At 49.6% G+C, this 20,891-nt stretch overlaps 1 protein-coding gene across 1 annotated transcript in view; it reads left to right on the top strand.

Moving 5' to 3' along the window:
• CDH13 (cadherin 13) overlaps positions 1-20,891 on the top strand; it is a 1,007,564-nt gene that overhangs the window by 967,308 nt on the left and 19,365 nt on the right. Inside the window, exon 14 of the mRNA XM_088026921.1 lies at positions 19,358-19,500. Within this exon, the coding sequence (XP_087883047.1) occupies positions 19,358-19,500 (143 nt within the window). The remainder of the gene's footprint in view (positions 1-19,357; positions 19,501-20,891) is intronic.

Below are 20,891 nucleotides of genomic sequence, written 5' to 3' on the forward strand. Positions count from 1 at the left end.
ACATGTTCTTTCCCCCGGGAAGAAACCCCCCTCCACTTAGCCATAACCTCCGTCCCCCCAATCCCTTGCCACAGGCTTTCAGTCTCTGTGGGTTTGCCTCATGTGGACCTCCCATATGAACGGAGTCTTAGACCCTTAGGTTCTTGGACCCCTAGTAGAAAGACCTGAACGTAAGAATGGGAGCTGCTTAGTGATGCGAGAAAAGACACATTTGTCACTCTTGTTTTTTTCTCAGCTTTATGGAAACTTTCCAACATACAGAAATATTGGGAGAAAATTTTACAGCAAACACCTGTTCACTCATCACCTGGACCCTAACACTTCATTCTACTGCTTTGCCACAAACCACCTCATCCATCCCATGGATCACTGCCTTAGTGGTGGGTTCTCCAGGGGGCAACTTCCAACCCTCCCATATCAAAAGGGGAAAATACTCGACTTTGCAAAATACAATGGCACTAGAGGGGATTTAAAAGCCAAGAGTGTTAGGAAGTTGACATTAGAGGTTCTGAAAGGCAAAGTCACGTCCAAATGGCGGAGAAGGCTTAAAAGAGCTCTCCAAGAAAGCACGTGTTTGAGACATGAGGACCGAGGGCTGGCCAGGTTTGGGAATGACAAGTCCCTCAAGGGGACCCGCTGACACCCTGGCTCAAGGGTCAAAGCAGACAGAGCCAGGGAGAGACCCAAGTGGTTTCAGGAGGTGGCGGCCTTTCCATGTCTCTGTTCATTTGTCCACTACTGGGGGTTTCATGGGTTTGGTTGAAGGGTCAGTTTCAATTCATGCATTTCAAGGGAAGAACAGGATGCCTGAGGGAAGGTCTTTCTTTGTTTCTCTTGTGCATCAAAAGCTTTGCAGAAACATGGCTGTATGCAGAGCCACGGCCCCTCCCAGGAGTCGGACCCCAGCACACAGCATCACGTGCTCAAGACTCCGTGAGCTGTGGTCTGGGTGGGCAGGAGCAGGTGTGGTGCGTGGAAAGAGGAAGGCAGACATTCTGCCTCCAGAGCCTGTCCTTGAACTTGGGGCTTAAGTCCTTGGTGCATGCACAGACCCCAGGAAGAAGGCACCTGCTCACTCACCAGCCCCACAAGCCTGTGTACCTGAGTGCTGGTGGGACCCTGGAAGGATTGGATGACACTGGGCTGTGTGTGTGTGTGCGTGTGTGCGTGTGTGTGTGTGTATGTGTGTGTGTTGTGAAGACACATCTAATCTGAGTTCCTATGAAGTGAGAAGGAAAGGTCTTGGCCGGGGGTTCAACAGCTCCTGCCAATATGCACAGAGTAATTCTTTTAAATGAGTGAACTAGCCTCGATATGCTATAAACTTGATAAACTACATTAAGGTGCTAGTGGGATGGGAATTCAAAATGCTCATCCTAGCAATTCACTCATCAGCCCCCACGTTTACCAAATGCCAGAGGATGTCCAGGGAGAAGAACATGCAGAGAGAAATACGCTGTGTCTCCTGGCCCTCAGAGAACTCTGGCCAGTAGGGGAGAAACATGCAATCCCGACATGTCATCTTTATTGTGTATACACTTATGTATTAGACGGGACCATATGACATTGCTGAGATTTGGCAGGTTTTGACCATTAAAATGGCAACTTCGTGATTCAACCTAATAGTGATGTAGTAGTGTATTAGCCTGCAGAAACAAAATACTGCAGACTGAAGACTGAAATAAGAGAAACTTACTTCTCACAGCTCTGAAAGCTGGAAGGCCAGGGTCAAGGCCTGGCCAATTCAGCGTCCGGTGAGAGCCCTTCTTCTGGCTTGCAGATGGCCACCTTCTCGCGACGTCTTCATGCACCTTTCCTTGCTGTGCACGAGCAGAGAGAAAGAAATTGCTCTCCAGCGTCTCTTCTCAGAATCCTATCAGGGGCGCCTGGGTAGCTCAGTTGGTTAAGCGACTGCCTTCGGCTCAGGTCATGATCCTGGAGTCCCTGGATCGAGTCCCGCATCGGGCTCCCTGCTCAGCAGGGAGTCTGCTTCTCCCTCTGACCCTTCCCCCCCCCATGTGCTTTCTCTCTCTCTCATTCTCTCTCTCTCAAATAAATAAATAAAATCTTTAAAAAAAAAAAAAAGAATCCTATCAGAATAAGCCCCACCCTTGTGACCTCATTTAACCTTTATGACTTCCTTAGAGACCTCATCTCCAAATCCAGCCACACCGGGGGTAAGGGCTTGAACACAACGATGTGCGCGCGACAGGGACAAAAGCCTTCAACCCGTAACAAGTGTGTAATGGACACCATATATATTTATAGGGTCATGTATCATATATGATAGATATTTTGCAAGGCTGCATAGTGGACAGAAACACTGACTTTGTCAAGAGGGAAATGGATGTACAGATATAAAGACATCTTTATGTTACTAGTTTTTCATTGGAGAAAAAAACCTTATTGCAAAAAGACTACAAGTAGAAATTTTAGAAATGCTGATAATCAAAACTGAGCATGATGTAAACCCCACTAGCTAGACACAAGCACAACTACTCTTAAGACTGAGGTCAGCCAGCGAGGCATCAGAGTTAAGAGTGTGGATGCTGGGCATGGGTGCCTCCATCACTGACCAGCTGTGTGACCTGGAGCAGATTAGTTAGCCTCTCTGTGCCTCGGGGTCCTCATCTGTCCAGTGGGGCAGTAACACTGACACCGTGAGGCTGTCAGGAGAGTTAAATGAGCTGAACCTTGTGAAACACTCAGAAAGTTTCCGGCACAAAGTAAGTGCTCAATCAACACTATATTTTATTGTTGGTCTCTTTATCACTGGTGTTACTCTTAATGCAGTTGCCACCAGCATTCCCTTCCAGGGTGTTTTTTCAGCCAGGTTGACAAATAGGCTTGGGATTACACACCGAGCCCTGGAATAGGAAGGGCTCGGCATGCAGGGCATGGCATGGAGAGGGACCGTGAGACTGACCTTGGAGTCAGGAGGAGAGTCAGCATCATCAGTTACTGGTGTGTGTGACAGGGAGATGGCACGCATTCCCTGCGTTTGCCTTTGGTCTTCTTGGTTGCACAAATTCCCGCATAGTATAGACACCCCGTTTTGCGTGTCATCTCCACTCCATGCACATGGTCATCTTGCCACGCACATCACGTCTATCATTGTTTTTATTGTCTGCATACTGTTTCATTTTCTGGGCAACTATCAACAGACAGTTTCCTGGTACTTTTAAAACTTTTTCTATAACAAACAGTGATGGAGGAAACATGCTTGTAGCTAAATATTTCTGCCAAATAGGTTTGAGTAATGCTTTATCCTGAGACCCTTTCTCAGCTCTTCGCACCATGAATCTGCTTATTCAAGGCTCTGAGAAGTCCTGCAGAGGAGGGACACCTTTGACTTTATTAAGCCAGTATTCTCACTTTTATGAAATTGTTCCCTTTATCTATTTCTTTGGGCTAACTTACATTTAAAAAGGGGTTTCTGGATCAAAGAGTATGTGCAGCTTTACGGATTTTCATTTATTTCCTTCTAGAATGGTGTTTTAGGAGCTAACAGCCTTGGAAGACACCTCCACCTTCTGGGCTAAACCAAGGCTTCATTTTAATCACAATGACATAAAAAGTTGAAGACACTAAAAGCATATGTGATGTTCTTACAAAAATTGAAACGATCAAGACGAGTGCAGAGAATTGCCTGGCTTTTTTGAGCCTTCTGGGAAGTCACTTTGGGGGAGGTCGATTCATCCAGAAAGTATAAATTTTCCTTTTTCTAGATTTCAGACAGGAAAACATGTAAAATGAGTAAAAATCTCTTATAGGGACTCTCCCAAAGGGTCACAGGAGATCTATCTCTCTGTGACATGTAGCAGAGAGTCTGGAAATGCCTATTGTAAGTAGTGCCTTCGACATAAAACAACAGGGCTCAAAGTAAATATGCTGTGTGGCCTGACTGCTCTTCTTATATTTCCCATCAGCTCAACCCTACGGCTTATTTATTTATCCAGTAAATACTTGGTAAACGTCTACCACTGGCTGGGCCCTCCCTGGGCCCTGAGGACAGCAGCTCCAGGACGTGGTCCTCTTGCGGAGCTTACGTGCCGGTGGGGAGACAGGCAATGCTCGTGTCCGTGATGGATGACTTTTCCCGGGGCCCTTGCAGAGAGCAGCGTGTGCCAACAGGAAAGCGCATGGCACGGTGGGACGCAGAGTAACTGGGAGAGGCCACTGGGATGGGCTGGTTAAGAGGGAGGTGACACTGGAACTGAGGTCTGAAGGGTGATGCCGAGCCAGCCAAGCGAAGAGCTGGGGGCCAGAACTCCTGGCAGAAACCAAAGGCTAACACCAGACCTGGGAGGGTGGAGGGCCCAGGGGCTTTGGGTCTGGGGAGCAGGAGGAGGTGATGGTGTGTGGTAAGCAAGGGGAAACAGCTGTTGTCTGTCCTCGTGCAGTGGGGGTTCAGGGCTCCAGGAGGCATCTTGTCTCCCTTGTCGAACTCTGTGCCTCCGCACGCCTGCCCCACAGTTACTGCTTCCCACGTGGACCAGGTGCGTGGCTGCCCTCACTCGGCCCGGCAAATCCCTGGGGATATTGACCCCCTGGGATGCCATCAAGTGTCCTACCTTTGCTTCTCATGCATTGACATCTTGCTCATTCCCTCACCCAACCATTCTGTTCACCCCACCTTGACCAAGGCCTGAGAGGGGCCACACAAGGTGTCCCTGGATGTGGGAAGAGAAGAAGACCGCCCCTCCCCTGGGCATTCACCTCCTTGAATGCAGAGTATGGGACCAGATGGCAAATGCCTGTGGTGAAGCTAAACGTCAGGAGGGCAGAGGGCTTCCCGCCTGGCTCACTGCCCTCTCCCCAGGCCCCAGCAGAGCGTTCAGCCCATAACAGGTGTTCAAAACATATGTATGGGGCAAATGTGTGCAATCAATGCCCAGGGCTGAGAATGTGCGGCTCCGAGTGCTCTGTGGGGGAAATAACCTACCATCTCCCTCCCAGGGAGAAGTCAGCTGCGTCACCGGTTGGGGGGGGTCACACCTCAAGACTGGGAGCCATGCTAAGGACGCTGGAAGTATGCTCCCAGGTGAGATCTCTCCGGAGGAAAAGCCCAGGCTGCGCTGGTTCCCTCACGTAGCCTGGCTTCCAGAAGGAGCAGCGCCCACGGATGGCTTGCCGCCAGGACTCCAGCAGGCGGAGAAGGCCGGTGACCTGAGCCGAGCCCGGCAGCCTGTAGGAACCTCCTCCGCGGCATCCTGCCCCGCCGTGTTCACTGACCTTCAAGGCATAATGCACAGCTTAGCCGTCTATCTCACTGCAGTCCCCTCGCAGCCAGCTTCATTTATCGACTTCTCCAAAGCGCCGATACTTCTGCTCAGCTTGGTCTGAGCTGGGCTCGAAGACTCAGGTGCTAGAGCAAAGGCCATGGCATGTCACTTAATCACCCAATAAAACTCAGAGCTGAGAACAAATGCAGTGGGGTTGCCACACCGCTCTTCTGACATCCCCGCTTGCTCTCCCAGTGAGCACAGTGGTTTCTCCGAGACAGCCCACCCTGGGACACTGAGCACCTGGCCCAGACACCAGCCCCCCCTCCACTGGCTTACGTGCACAAAAACAGAGCTTGACCTGCAGGCCGAACGGCCCTGGGACCCGAGCAGGGTGACCCCCGATCTGGGCCACACGCTGTCCACCCCAAATTCTGAAACACCAAGACTCTTTTACTTTATTTTATTTGGCCCTTCAGCCTTGCAAGAAAGTGCTATTAAAGTTTGGAAATCCACTGACCAAATGGGAATAAGGGGCAGGTGATGACCTCAGGAGGCGGAGGATGGCGGGGCCGAGAGAATCCACATGCATGTGGGGCGAGGAAGGAATCCCAGCTCTGTCCTGGAAATCAGAGGAGAGGCTGCTCTTGTTTAGATGGGGTCACCCCAAGTCTCCCAAAGTAAGTGTAGCAAGGCCAGGCCCCCAGACACGGTGCTCAGTCCCTTCCTGATTGTGTGATGAGCTCTGGGAGACCCATCTACACTGGCAATCCTGCCCCCTGCCACCAGCTGCCCTGGCCTGGCTCTGGCCCAGCAGACGGGCTGTCAGGACAAGGGCTGGTCCAGGGATGCCAGGGCCCCATTAGCTCCATGGGGGCATGAGGGCGACCCCTGGGGAGCAGGCTGCAGGGCTCTGGGTGGGCATGATGGCTGGGCCATTGTCAAAACCCGACTGAAACTCCTAAATAATTAGATGAGTGCAATGTGGACCTTCCATATTTGGGCCCTGGGAGTGCTAAGGATGGATCCATGGGGTGTTAAAGTGAGAACCTCCTTTTAGTAAGCCTGATTAAGAGAGCAGAAGCCATGGGGTACCTGGGTGGCTCAGTCGGTTATAGCATCTGACTCTTGGTTTCGGCTCAAGTCATGATTTCAGGGTCATGGGATTGAACCCCACATTGGTCTCCACACTCAGTGGGGAGTCTGCGGGAGATTCTCTCCCTCTGCTCCTCCCCACTCGCTCTGTCTCGAAAATAAATAAATCAGTCTTTAAAAAGAGAGAGCACGCAGCAGCCTGTCATTGTATTAGAAATGCCCAAAAACAGAAGGTACTTGATGGAGAGCAAAGGGGAGGCTCATGTAGAGAACCGGGCCTTCGGTTTTAACTATTTACAAACATGTTGAGGTTCTCCGGGCAGAAATGGCGGGTTCTCGAGAGGTGGATTTAACAGGTATTTCTTTCTCCTCCTGAGAATGACTTTTGGCGTGGGGATGAGTCGAGGTGCTGACCGTCCTGGCTGGAGGCACATGGGCATAGGTCAGCACGGGGCTCAGAATCCCCAAAGTCCTGCCCCCACCATGCCCTCATCCAGCTCATGTGCTCTGAATCATGAATCCTTGGAGGACAGGGACCACTAACAACCCTTGTCTAAAGAAGCTAGGGAGCAGAGCAGAAAAGGGTCTCTCACCATGAACTGATTTAGAGTGGGGACCAAAATCCAACGCAAAACTAAGAAAAGATTTGATGTAGGTCTTATTTGGGGGGCAAGAATGGTGAAAATAGGTTTGTTTCTAAGTTCATTTTAACCCCTACCATAAGCTCTTCTCAAGGTGCACACAGATGAACCAACTGATGCTTTGCCTTGGACGTAACTTTTCCAGTAAGATCCCATGACGGTATATGGCCACAATCCATGCTTGCCTGGCACGGCACATCCATAAAGAGGTGTCCTTCCAAGCCATCCGAGGGCTCCATCCATTTTCCACTCTCTTAGTCCTTGCTCCTCAAGTCCCTCTCTCGCAAGGCCCCTATAAACGGAATCTCCTTTCTCTTCCACTATTGACTGGCTTCTCTCTGCTCCTTCCTGCCTTGTCCTGGGTTTACTCAGGTCCCTACACTGCCCTGCATGGCTGGCGCCTCCTCCTGGCCCCTGCAGCTTTTGTGAGATTAGCAGTGGTCCTTCGTGCTGGATTTGTGTTGTGTTGGATGCTTCCGGGCACTGAGGGTGATTCACTAAGGCTGCTGACCACGGTACAGCAGGGGTGGGTGTCAGAGACCATGGTGGATGTGGCCAGGCGTCCACTCATGACACAGCCAGTGGAATATTCAGATGATGAGCAATCCTCGCAGGCCTTGTTCACATTTGCATTCCCGGGCCCAGAAACACAGTGAAAGAAGTCAAATCCTAATGAGCACGTAGGTCAACAAATGGGTGAATAGCCTCACACTGAGGAAAGCTCACGTTCTACCAACTTGTACCCAACTCCCAAGTCATCCTGTTAGTTTCTGAGTGCAGTCTCTAGTGCTTGGGAAAAACCGGCCAACGTGGACACGTGGAGGTGGGAAATTTAACCCGGCCCTGACCGTGCATGCGAGCCAGCCTTGATCTTGTTAATGATGAAATTAGTAACAGTGATCATGATAAATTAATAACGGAAGCCGTCTTGTGGCTGCGTTTTCAAAGCCAGCTGTTTAAAACTTTTACCCACATTGGAGATGTTAACCTGTGTTTTCATCTAGAGCTGAGAAGTGTGTCCTTGCATTTCAGAAATCTTGAGTTTCTGAGGTCCCAGCTTTAGTTATTATATCAGGGTCCCAGTTTCCCGACTTCTCCAATGTTGTTAAATCTGTGGCTTTGCATGTTGACTCTGGTTTTCTGTATTTCTCTGTATTTCCCTGCGATCAATTTGGCCTGAAGCAATAACACGAGGCCCCTTAAAACGTCCATTAGCAGCGAACAAACAGCGCTCGGAGGGCTTGGCGCCCTTTTTCAGTAATTGCTGTGTTTGTGCAGGCTTCAAAACTGGGACAGGGCAAGGGCAGGGTGGGGGGCCTCGTGCTTAATCTTTGGAATAAGTTTGCAAATGGAGATGAAGCCCCAGCTAGAAAGCGCCCCATCACAGCAACGCCCTGTTGCAGGCCCACTGGGGACCTCAAGCAAGAGTGCAGGCATGAGCTTTGCTGGGAGAAGCACAGAGCAGACCCGCCTCGCCCCCAGCAGGTGGCAAAGGCGCATCCGAGATGACGTGCATGAGGACTGGCAAGAGGCAGTTTCCCCAGGGGCGTTAGCTCCCTTCAGTCGTGGGGAAGGCTCAATGCGTGCAGGGTTCACAACTGAGGGGCAGGTCGGGAATGGACGGGAAAGGGCTTCCCTGCAGGCACCCCCCGAATTCATGAGAATCCCCTGCACACCCAGTAGCACGTTGTTCGCAGCATCCAGCCCCTCTCTCTCCGTCGGTGAAAGCAGAGCGTGCCTGAGAGCACCTGTTGTGTAGAGTAAATCACGTTCCGACCTGTTATTACAAACTCTCCATCACAGCTGATCTGTTTGTCCCAGGGGCAGCTCTCAGTCTAACTTAAAAGTTGTCGGGATTCACTTCTGAATCAAAGAACAGTCTCAGCCCAGGTTATTTGAGAATTTCTAGAGATGAACATATTAAATTCACACACATGGACTATATTATGTTAAGCCTTTCCTGAACATGTATGATGTTTTTATAAACAAATAGGATTTTCAGAAAAGGCTATGTCAGTTTAATAGTTTGGGGGTTGTGTGTGTGTGTGTGTGTGTGTCTGTGTGTGTGTGTGTCTGTGTAAAAGAGAGTTTGGGGTTTCTCTTAGGAAATGTTACCGTCTAGTTTCAAGTGTGATGGAGTTCCCAGTCCCTTCTAAAGAAAGCCCAACCACAGGATGTAGCCCGAGGGTTTCAGCTCCCAGTTTGGTCATTACGCGTGGAACATTGGCTCTCAAGCTTTGGTCCGCCAGAACCAGCAGGGGGGCATTGGTAGAAATGAAGAGGCCCTATCACACTCAACAAGGCCATAACTCTGATAGAGGCCAAAATTGGAGAGTCTATGGCCTAAGAAAATTTCCAGCCCTCATAGGCTACTTGTAAGGCAAACCAAAAATAGAAACAATGTTCAGGAAGACAGATCTGCTTTGGAGCCACCATTCTGCCACTGAAAACCCACATGAGGGGGCACCTGGCTGGTGGGGGCACCCAGTTGGCTCCGTCTGTAGAGCATGTGACTCTTGATCTCAGGGTCATGAGTTTGAACCCCATGCTGGGCATGGAGCCTGCTTAAAAAGAATAAATAAATGAATGAATGAATGAAATATTTTCTCTTAAAGCCACATGACATGGGCAAGGTGCTGCTAGCCCACTCTGAGCCTCTGTTTCCTCCTCTGGAAAGTGAGGGTGATAATGTCTGCCTCCCGGGTTCATGGGCAGTGACAGGCAATGATGTGCCTACATTGTGTGGCACCTCCTTGGTGATCATTGAATGTGGACTTCCGGTTCTAGATGCAGCAGAAAATAAATATGGAAAATAGAAAAACTTTCACAGCACATGATGTGTCACGTGGAAGAGACTACCTTTGCCACCCTCGTCACGCATGTCATTAAATAAACATCCATGCAAGTACTAATTAAGATCCTCCCTCCCTGCTGGAGTATGAGTTCCAGAAAAATAGGGGACCCCCCTGCTGCATACTCCAAACCACGCTTGGTGTCTGGCACATGAGGCACTCAGTAAATATTTATTCAACAAGTCAGTGAACAGTAGGGTCACGTTAAAACGTACATGTGCAGGGGCACCTGGGTGGCTCAGTCGTTAAAGCATCTGCCTTCGGCTCAGGTCAGGATCCCAGGGTCCTGGGATCGAGCCCCGCATCGGGCTCCCTGCTCCGCGGGAAGCCTGCTTCTCCCTCTCCCATTCCCCCTGCTTGTGTTCCCTCTCTCGCTATCTCTCTCTCTCTCTGTGTCAAATAAATAAATAAAATCTTTAAAAAAAAAAAGTACATGTGCACGTGTGTATATCTATACATAGGCTGGAAGCCTCCAGACCAAAGTTGTCATAGTGCTTGTTTGTGGAGATAGGTGAGGATGGTTTTAATTTGATTCTTTCCGCTTATCTGTATTGCCCAACTTTTCTGCTGTGAACACAGAAGACCTAATCAGTGCGTCCTTACATAAACACAAGAAGGGTTGAAGCCACCTACCCCCTTGCCTACAAAACGTGTTCCTTCATGGACTTCCAGCTTCCTTGGATATATGGTCTCTAGAACTAAAATGGTTCTAGGAGAAATAGGAATTAAATGATTTCTAAAAATAAGTAGAATTTCTTTTGCTCTGCCAGTTTCCCTGTTCTGAGCATGGACCATGCAGAAAACCATCAACATAGCAGGCCTGAGACTGGTCTCCAGAAATGCCTGCTTCCTGGGTTGGTACTTGGATTTCTGGAGGGTTCTCACCACGCTAGGTGAGAAGAGCGGTGTTTCCCTGTGCCTCAAGTGTTTGTGCAAACAAATAGGGCTGCAGAAAACCATCAACATAGCAGGCCTGAGACTGGTCTCCAGAAAGGCCTGCTTCCTAGGTTGGTACTTGGATTTCTGGAGGGTTCTCATCACGCTAGGTGAGAAGAACGGTGGTTCCCTGTGCCTCAAGTGTTTGTGCAAACAAATAGGGCTCATGCTGAGCAGCCACTTTCCTTCTGGGAATCAGGGATTGTGCTATGTGCCAGGCAGAGGGCGCCTACATCACCAGCCCCCCAGGAAAACCCCAGGCACTGGGATCCCTAGTGAGCAGCCCTGGTGCACAGCACTTTACAACACGTTGCTGGGGAATTGAGTGTGTCCGGGGTGACCCCCCAGAGACGGCTCTGGAAACCGGCACCTCCTCCCCCCGCCGACTTTGCTCTATGTGCCTGTCCCTTTGCTGATCTTGCTCTGCATCCTCTCGCTGTGATAAATCTTAGGCACAAGTACGACATCTTGAGCCCTGTACGTCCTCCTAGTGAGTCACTGAGCCTGCGGGTCATCCTTGGGACCCCCGACACGCCTAGCTGAGTCCCTGCTGACAGCATGTAGGAGGTCTGAGCCCACTGAAAGGACATCTGGAGCAGCATTTACGTTGGAGTTCGGCTGTAATGAGAGCGATGGTCTAGAGGCCCTCTTGAGAGGGAGGTCTGTCCATGGGGAGGAATGGACGGGCACCTTGGGACCAAATTCCTTTAGAATTCTGGATCGTGCGGGTACAGGCCAGTCAAAGCATGTTGAAGAAGGCTTGTACTTTCTTTCATTCATTCAACAACCAAGTCCTTACTCCATGTGTGCTGGCACTCCTCTAGGTACGAGACACAGAGAGTTGAGTAAGATCTGTGCTTTCACTGCCCCGAGGAGCTCACACTGGAAGCTGGGGATCCAGCCAGGTGAGGAGACGGGCTTCACAGAGAGCTTCCACAGTGGTCTCAGTATTTGGGCTGAGACCTCAGCGTTGGTAAGACTCACATGAGGACATCTAAGGCAGCCACATTCCGTGAGGCGCATGGAAAATCTTGAGGCTAGAATGAATTTGGTGCTTTCAGTGAACAAAGGGAAGCCCATGTGCGTACAGCTTTGGGAGGGCAAGGAAAGAGTTTGGAAATGAGTGTAGGGAGTTAGGGCCTTGGAGTCATGGCCAGGAGCTTGGATTTTACTGTATGCCCAATGGAAAGCCATTGGTGGATCGTGAGCAAGGGACTCACACAATATGGTATAAAACTGACAACACCCTGGTCGCTGTTTGGAGAATGGATTGTGCTTACTGTCATGGTAGGGGTCAGAATGTCTGGATGGAACCAACCGAGCCTTGCCTATGTGCTGTTGAAGATGGCAGCCTCCAAGAGAACAGGATGGTCAGAATTGGAATCTGGTAGAGCCTGATGCAGGATGAGCACGGGATTCCCCCAGGGGACTCTGGGATCCCTGGAAGAGGGGGTCCAGGAAAGGGCTTAGAGGTGTCAAGAGCTCCTCCCCTGTTCCCAGCTATTACTTTGCCATGGACGTCCACAGCCCCATGCTAGGCTAGGCAAAGTCTGTCCCCACCTTCCCTGCCCAGGCCACTCCCTGGGCAGCTCCCCTCATCCACATCTGCTGGTGGTGGCATCTCCCCATCCCTGGAAGGTCCCTCCTGTTATTGAGACTGCTTTCTGTGGCTCCGGTGCCCTGGGTGCCCCCGGCTTCTCCACAAGCCCTGAACCGTGATGGGCTTCGGCTGCCTCACTGAACCAGGATTCTCGGATTCACTGGCCCTTCAGTCCGGTCTGTATGTTTTGTCAGGAGACTTGAAATAGGCCCTTTCCTTTGTACAGAGAGCCATAGCTACGTGAGCCATTTGAGAACAGTGTACTTCCTTCAGCTGGAAATTCTCTTACTTCCTCGTTCTGTTTTTAAATAAAGTGGTTGATGGGAATCACCCAAGCAGCTATTCCGTCTAACACAGGGGGCCCGCTGAGCTGGAATTAAGCAGGGAGCTGTGGGTGTACCTCCTGTTTCCTTTCTTCCCCGTGGTTTTACAGGTAGTTTGCCTCCTTCAGTAAAATATGAAATTCCTCTGTGTTCTTCCTTTTCTGGTTTTCCTCTTCCACACTCTCATAGTCTTTCCCATCCTTACTGAGTCCTCTTTGAGAGTGAACTACAGTGTGGTTCGTATGTTGGCCCCGAAAAACCAACCCTCCCTACAGTACGTGATATCAGCCAGGATATTTCTGATGGTTCCCGGACTAGTGTTTGCTCTAGATCAGTGCTTCTCTGACCCTCGAGGATCTACAGAGCCCTGGGGATCGTGGACGGACTCCCTCTGACACGAGTCCCGACCCAAGTCCCCTCCCCCAGGTAATCCATGCTTCCAGTCTGTAAATAGATGCCCAGGCCTCTCTGTGTGCATTTTCATATATGCTAATAAGCCCAAGGGTCCAAAGCCTCGGAAAGAAACCCAACTTCCTTGTTCTGAATGGATAAGAAGTCAGTGGAATGTATTGGTCTAGCTTTTCCAAACAATCTAACATACCATCTTTATCAAATAGTAAATTTCCAAACGTATATATGGATAGACATAAATGTAATTATATATAAAATATTTGTCTAGATAGATTGATAGATCTCTATTTAACGAATATATATGGTAGATACATATTATATTAGATATCTATACCCACATCTGTATCTGTCTGCCTGTCTGTCTCCCTATCTACCTAACTTGCCCATTTCTGGTGCTCTAATGTGGCATCGATCCTCTTGGCTAATCCTGCACTAATAGCAGTGTCTTACTTTGTAACATTTTTAAGTCCAATATAAAAGGAAGGCCATGATAACCCATGTGGTTTTGGTATCTGTGCTGAACAACTGTGGATCCCCCATGTCACAGAAAGTGAACCCAAGAAGCTTACAGAAGGGACTTGTCAAACACTGGAGTCCCTCCCTCCTTCACCACTACCTGGGCCCCACGAGGGCTGAGCCCGGCTCTGGAAATCCTTCAGGGTCAGTTCCTGGCCCTGGCCCTGGCCCTGGCCCCTGGCCTGGCAACTTCCTTCCGGCTTGGCTGGGGCCCCACGGACAGTAAGCCTGCTTCCCAGGAGAGGTGCAGGGCCCGAACGTGGTTAGAAGCGCCTAGCCCTGCTTCGCCATGCTGCCTGATCCTGCTAATCAGCCTCCCCCGTGTCTGCCGAGGCTGACACCCAGAAGAGGACAAATCCCGACAAGCACTTGAGCAGCTCCTGTGAAGCTACATTACAGACTGAAATGAGTCCCGTTTTTAATTTGATTTTTCTTCCCCTGTAACAAGCAAAGTTCACATTACAGATAAATTGCCCGGAAATTCCAATTTAATAAGGCATGTGCATTTTTCAAGCCTAAAAGCATGGAAAACATCTTGCACGCTGGTATTTTTATACCAAAAGGTTTATTAAAATGACAGCTTTGAAAATGTCAGGAATTTACATACAGTGTCTGGTGAGTTGGTCAGAAGGGCTGATTTGACGAAAGGGCCCGTCACCCGGGAAGTGGAAAAGCAGGTTGGCCGGTGGTCCCAGCTGCTCTCCGCTCTGGGGTAGGATGCTCTGGGGTGGGGGAAAATCACACTGACACTCGGGGCCTTGCCCCCAGCTCTTGGCTTGCATTGCATGGGCACAGTATAATAATGCAAGGTTGGGCACTCAGGAGTGCTCAGGAATGGGGGTGCCCCCTGTCCTTCTCTGTCCGCGCCTGGGATTCTGAGTGGAAGCAACAAGCTGGCATCATGGAGACCCAGGACACAGGCATGCGTCCCCAAGGTCTCTGATGGGAAGAGACACCCAACAAAGTAAAATAACTACTAGAGGGAAACAGAATTAAAGGCCATGAGAAAACACAAGTAAATAGCAAGAGCAACAGATACCTGATTTTTTTATAATTTTTTTTTTTTTTGAGAGAGAGTGCACGCAAGTGAGGGTAAGGGCAGAGGGAGGAGAGAGAATTTTAAGCAGGCTCCATGCCCAACACAGAGCCTGACATGGGGCTCAGTCTCACAACCCTAAGATCATGACCTGAGCCGAAATCAAGAGACGCTTCAGCGACCGAGCCACCCAGGCACCCGTACCTGATTATTTTTTTAAGGAAGGAAAACAGTGAGTAGCTATTGTGTGAAACCCTCAGGCCCTTGCTTTCTCTGGGAGGCTGATGCGGATGGACCTAACTGCTCTGGGCCTCGTTCCTACAGGACAGCCTCCGAGTCAATGTCTGAACGAACTCTCCTCATCCAAGATGTTGGTACGATGTTCATTGTACCAGGAAACTGTACCATCATGAGATCAAAACCATGACTAGGGAGAAACAAAGAGTGTGGTTTCTTTGCCAACATGAAAGGCTAGATAATTTAATTCAGTTTTTATTTATATTCTAAACTCTGATTTGAGTAATCAGGGCACAAAATACGGTCCCTTTACATTTTTCATTGTTTCACATACATGGAACCAGCACAAATCACTCCTGGATCAACTGCGAACTTGGTACCTGGTAAGATAGGAAATACACCTTACCTTTCTTTGCATTTCCCATTTCTGTGATTATTGCAACCGACAGAGGAAGGATGCCAACCGTATGTCCTGGGTGTCGCCGGGGGCCAGACGCTCTACCTGGCCCTGGGGGACTCGGAATGGCCAACACCTGGCCCTGAGCATGAGTAACAAACTACACCTGCTTCAGGCCCAGCACCTGCGATCCCGCACACCCGTGTGGAATTCCAGCTGTGCTGCTCGGGGCAAGTTGCTAAGCCCCTCTGAATCCTGGTTATCTCACCTTCAAAACAGGGATGATACCAACTTCATCTAGTTGTTGGGAACCACAGAAATGAACGTGGTGCCAAGTGACAAGTTCGGTCCAGGGCCCTGGTACAGTCCACTCGAACCTCAGCCTGACATCACCAGACACAGAGTTTGGTGAAGGCAGCAGACCTACAAGGGTCCATATGACACTCCAACAGGTCTTTGAGTCTAGGTTTGTGCCCAGCGAGGGCCCAGAGGAGGAAGGGACTACTTCTAACCCGGGGCCTCTAACAGAGGGACCTGGAGGAGGCATTTCGGCCCGGTCTCAGAAGACAGGAGTTTGCAGGTGGAGACGTAAATTGCTATCAAAATGAAAGACAGGTGTTTTTAAAGTGGTTCATTCTCATGAGTAATGCATTTCTTCTGTTTTTGAGAAATAAGGAAATGATCATTGAGGCAGCAAGGGAGTGTGGGAAAAACAAGGTTAGCCCCACTCATTCCCCCTGTACTCCCCGCCCCTGTTTCACTACAGAATGCCGTCTCCCCTGGGCCCTGCTGAGTCGGGGGCTCCCAAAACATTCCAGGGGACAGTGCAGATCCCATACTGGACCTGACCCCAGGGGACCACAACGACACATCAGCAGTCCGACTCGCTCTGCTGGGAGCCACACACTTCGTGCCGGGCCCCACCCGGCCCTCACAGCTCCTCAGAGAGCCCTGGGATTCTCCTACCTCCCCATAGAAACAGAGACAAGTAGCTCGCCCAAGGTCACCATGTGACAGTCCAGGTCTTTTTCACTCTGACGTCCATGCCTTTTCCTCCCGTGTGACACTGACAATGTACGTGACCCTGCGTGGCCAGGGCAGAGGTCAAGAGCTGACCCCTGGCACTAGACTAGGGTGCAAATCCCAACATAGCCACACACTCGCCCCTGACCTTGGGGAAGTGTTTTGTCTCTCTGAGTTGGTTTGTTGGTTTGTTTTTGCACTGGAATAACAGTTACTTTTTTCTTGGCAAAAAGTCAAATGGCACCTTTTAAAAAACAAAATAGAGATTCTACTTAAGGGTTTGTTTTTTTTTTTTTAATATTCAAGTAGATTTTAAATGATAGAAGTTCTATGAAAACTAAGAAATCTATAGCCTGGAGTTTAATAGGAAAAAAAAGTAAGACAAGGAAAAGATGTATAGCATCCAGCATCTTCTCAGTTTCCCCATCTGTGAAATGGGAATAATCATATTATCAACCTCTCAGGGTTGATGTGAGGGCTGAAAGAGTAGATACAGCACACTCCCTGAAAAGTGCCTGGTGCATAGTAAACACTCAGTTTAGTGTTGGATGCTGCTGTTGATACTATTATATTAAGCGGGCACTGCACCCCTGAGGCTGTTCTAGAGAGACCAGACCCACTGCCTTGTAGGAGGCTTTAACAGGGCCCACTCCCTGGCATTTCTCAGCAGTCCAGGGTCTGGCTCCCCTACTTTGGCAAAATAAAAATTTGATTCGATGTGATGGACACACACACAGGTGGTTGGGTCTGTTCACATGACCCAAATTCACAAGGGACTGAAGAAAACCAGAGTCCTTCTCTCTGAACTAAAGTGAGACTGTTCTAGAGGTTTCTTATTCCTCAGCTCCTTTCTCAAGGACCCAGGCTGACCACAGCCTCCCTCGGGTAACAATCACATTGCAAGATCCCCAAAATTGCCTCCATGTCAGGGATGGCAGCTTCCCCTCTCCTCGGCCACACAGCTGTGGGCAGCCCCTGGGGCCTCACCTCTGCAGGAAGAATCTAACCCATGACACCTGGGGTCATCTTTGTTCTATCCTCGGAGGTAACTGTTTCTCAAAATTCAGCCGGTGTCTTCTGACCGCCCTCCAGTAAGTTAGCTGGGAAGCAGCTTAGTGTTGGGGGTTCAGAACAGGGGCTCTGGGCCCACAACCTGACTCTACGACCTTGGTAGCTCTATGGTGTGTGCTTCAGTTTCCTCATCCGTAAGGGATATTACACCTACCGTATTAGGGTCCTCTTGCCACTGTAACAAACTGCCCTAACAGGTTACCCCAAACTGGGTGGGGCTAGAAATGTATTCTTCCCCAGTTCTGAAAGCCAAAAATCCAGAATCAGTCTCACTGGGCCAAAATCAAGGTGAGCCGCACTCCCTCTGAAGACTCTAGGGGAGACTCCTTTGCAATAGTCCAGTCTCTACCTCTTGGTCGCGGGGGCTTCTCCTCTCTTCCCCGTGTCTCAAATCTCTCTCTGCTTCCGTCTTATAAGGACACCCGAGGCTCCACGTGGCGCAGTAATCCAAGAGCCCCTCCCCACCGTAAGACCCTCCCCTCAGTTAGACCTGCAAAGGTTGTGCCCCATAAGGTAACACTCACGGGTCTCCAGGATTGGGATGTGGACATCTTTTCCACCGTGAAGACCGGGACGGTGATTTGCCCCAAACTCGTATTGGTTAAATCGGGTTTGAAATGTTGTTAGAACCAAAGTCGGCCAGCGTATGGCAGAGCTGATGGACTTCGGGCATCTTTACCTGACTGATGAGCCATCGGTTTCCATGTCCCCTCAGGGGCATATATTTCAAAGATTGGTGGGGAATGGCAGCAGAATACTGACCGACAGCTCTCTGGCTCAAGTACAGAAGTGGTTGGAGCACCAGCCATGTGTCCCCGGGACAGTCCCACATGACCCAAGCCACACAAAGAAATCTGGGTCACGTTCAGTTAGAGTCTCCCTGATAACTGGGATTTTCACTTCTTACCTTATGCACGTTTTGTTTAAACTTCTTAGAATGAGCATGGGTTACCTTTACAACAACCTCAAAAAATAGTAACATTTTAAAATTCTTTGATGGTTTCCCACCATCCAAAACCCAAACAGTGGCTCAGGTTCTTTATAATCCGTCTCACTAAACTCCTATACCTTCAGTGTTCCCTAGAAAAGTTGTGTCCCAACCACAACCATCCACATTCCGGGACATAAATATTCATTCAGCAACTGTCTCTTGAGTGTTGTGTGTGTGCTAAGCAATGTTTTAGGAGCTGGGGTCATGACAGCAAACAGATAACCTTGCTTTTGTGGAGCTTACATTCTAGTGAATGTCTCTGGGTCCATGTATTGATTTGTATTGATCTTTCTTCCTGACTTGTCTGTCCTCTCCTCTGACAACATCCCACCCTTTCCTCTGGTCTTGGCTCAGACACTGCATCTTCTGTGAGGTCCCCAGGGTGACTCTCTATCAGAGGTAATGGCCGTTTCCTCCAAGCATCCGTGCGCCCTGCCCGCACTTTCATAGTGCTTCTCCTACAGGTCTGCACACGGGACACAGCCAGGGCATTAAAGAAATACAACTGGAGTTGGACGGCTTTGAACTCTGCCTCTTTGAGAACTGGGCAGATACAATCTCTCTCCTCACAGGCTTGTCATGAGGCACAAAGGAGGCGCATGCACAAAATATTCAGCACAGAGTTGGCGGTCAGCCATCACTTTCTAAATGAACAACGGTAACTGTAATGATGTTTTGGATTTGTTTGAAGAATTATCTGGCCCCGGGGCGCCTGGGTGGCTCAGTCGGCTAAGTGTCTGCTTTCGGCTCAGGTCATGATCTCAGGGTCCTGGGATCGAGCCCTGTGTTGGGCTCCCTGCTCAGCGGGGAGTCTGCTTCTCCCTCTCCTTCTGTGCTCACTCACTTTCTCATTCTCTCTCTCTCAAATAAATAAAATCTTAATTAAAAAAAAAAGAAAGAATTATCTGGTACCTAGCATGGGAGCTTTTGCCCACTACTCAGTGAATATTTCTTGAATCTATTCTGAGTACGGTCTGAATGTTGTTTGGGAAATGTTTTTCAGATACTCTGTTTACAAGGACCCAGCAGGCTGGCTGAATATTAACCCCATCAATGGGACCGTTGACACCACAGCGGTGCTGGACCGCGAGTCGCCATTCGTCCACAACAGCGTGTACACCGCCCTCTTCCTAGCAATCGACAGTGGTGAGTAATTTTTAAAATGTCACCAAGTGTATACTTTTCAGTTATAAATGCATTTTTACATTTTACATTTCTTCTGGTAACACCCGGAGGTGTTCTTGGGGAGAATATAAATGAGTGGAGGCAGGGAAGGCGAACATTTAAACATACAGTAGGTCAGTAATACCCCCAAATTCTGGAATTCTCTGGTCTTTGTCCAGTTAGAGGTCAGCGTGGTGAGCTCACTGCTTCGTCTTAGGCAGGTGCCACAGCTAGGAAGGCACATTGCTGCCGTTCATCTTGGCGTCATGCTCTCATCTGCGGGACGGTCCTTTCACTTAAGGCAAGCTGGAAGAAAGTCCCAGAGGACATCACCAAACCTGATGGCTGAATTGTCCCACAGCTTTTACCCTGTTAGCACAGACAACCATGGAAAGACATCAGGTGCACTCAGCTAGGAGCTTCACAATCACAGAACAGTGGCCGTTCATTCAAAAGCTACTAATGCAACATCCACGTGCCAGAATCTGTTCTAGATGCCGGGGATACAGCAGTGAACAAACAAGAATGACTATCCTCGTGCAGCTGATCCACTCATGGAGAAAGGAAGCAAATTGAGTAAAATACATAATACGCTTTTTGGGAAAAAGGGAAACACACTATGTATGTATGAAACCAGGAAACGAAAAAAAGCTAGTGGACAGCAGGGTGCTGCCATTCTAACGAGGCAGCCCTGGGGAGCCTCGCTGTGGCAGCGACATTTGAAAAAAAAACACAAAGGCAGTGGCTACGGGAGCCCTGAAGTTATCTAAGGGAAGGGCAGGGAGGCCACAAGGACTGGAGCAGACAGAGAGGGTGGGACAGGGAAACAGATGGTGTGGCGTCACGTGGGCCCCACACCACCCTCCGCTTTTCCTGTGGGCGAGATGGGACGCTGTGGCCGAGTGCTGATAGGGCGCAGTGTGACATGATCAATCATGCTGCCCTGTTGAGATCAGACGTGGGGGACAAGGGCACAAGTATGGAGACCTCTTAGGAGACGGGTGACAATCTAGGCATGAGGGTGGCTTGGGCTGATATTAGGGGAGGGGATGAGAAGAAGTCAGAATCAGACACGAAGCTAACAGGATCTGCCATTGGCTGAGATGGGGGGGTCAGAGTTGGTTTGGGGGTATGTTAAACAGAGATGTCCATTGTGTCAAGCACACAAGAAATTTTGCTCTCTCTATTATTCCGAAAAGCCAGTTGTGCATGGCTGAAGATTCGGTTTTGAGTCCCATATATCAAAGTGAATATTCACAGGGCCTTTGGCATGTGCCTTCGTTATACACAATAACGGGTAAACTTAGACTCTCAGACCCCGTCTTCATATGCTGGGCACTCACATGCACACCACCTATGAGATCACGTGTCTG

The sequence above is a fragment of the Eumetopias jubatus genome, unplaced genomic scaffold (assembly GCF_037043125.1).
Source record: "Eumetopias jubatus isolate StellerSeaLion01/CBP00866 unplaced genomic scaffold, mEumJub1_p1.0 scaffold_10, whole genome shotgun sequence".
Lineage (NCBI taxonomy): Eukaryota > Metazoa > Chordata > Mammalia > Carnivora > Otariidae > Eumetopias > Eumetopias jubatus.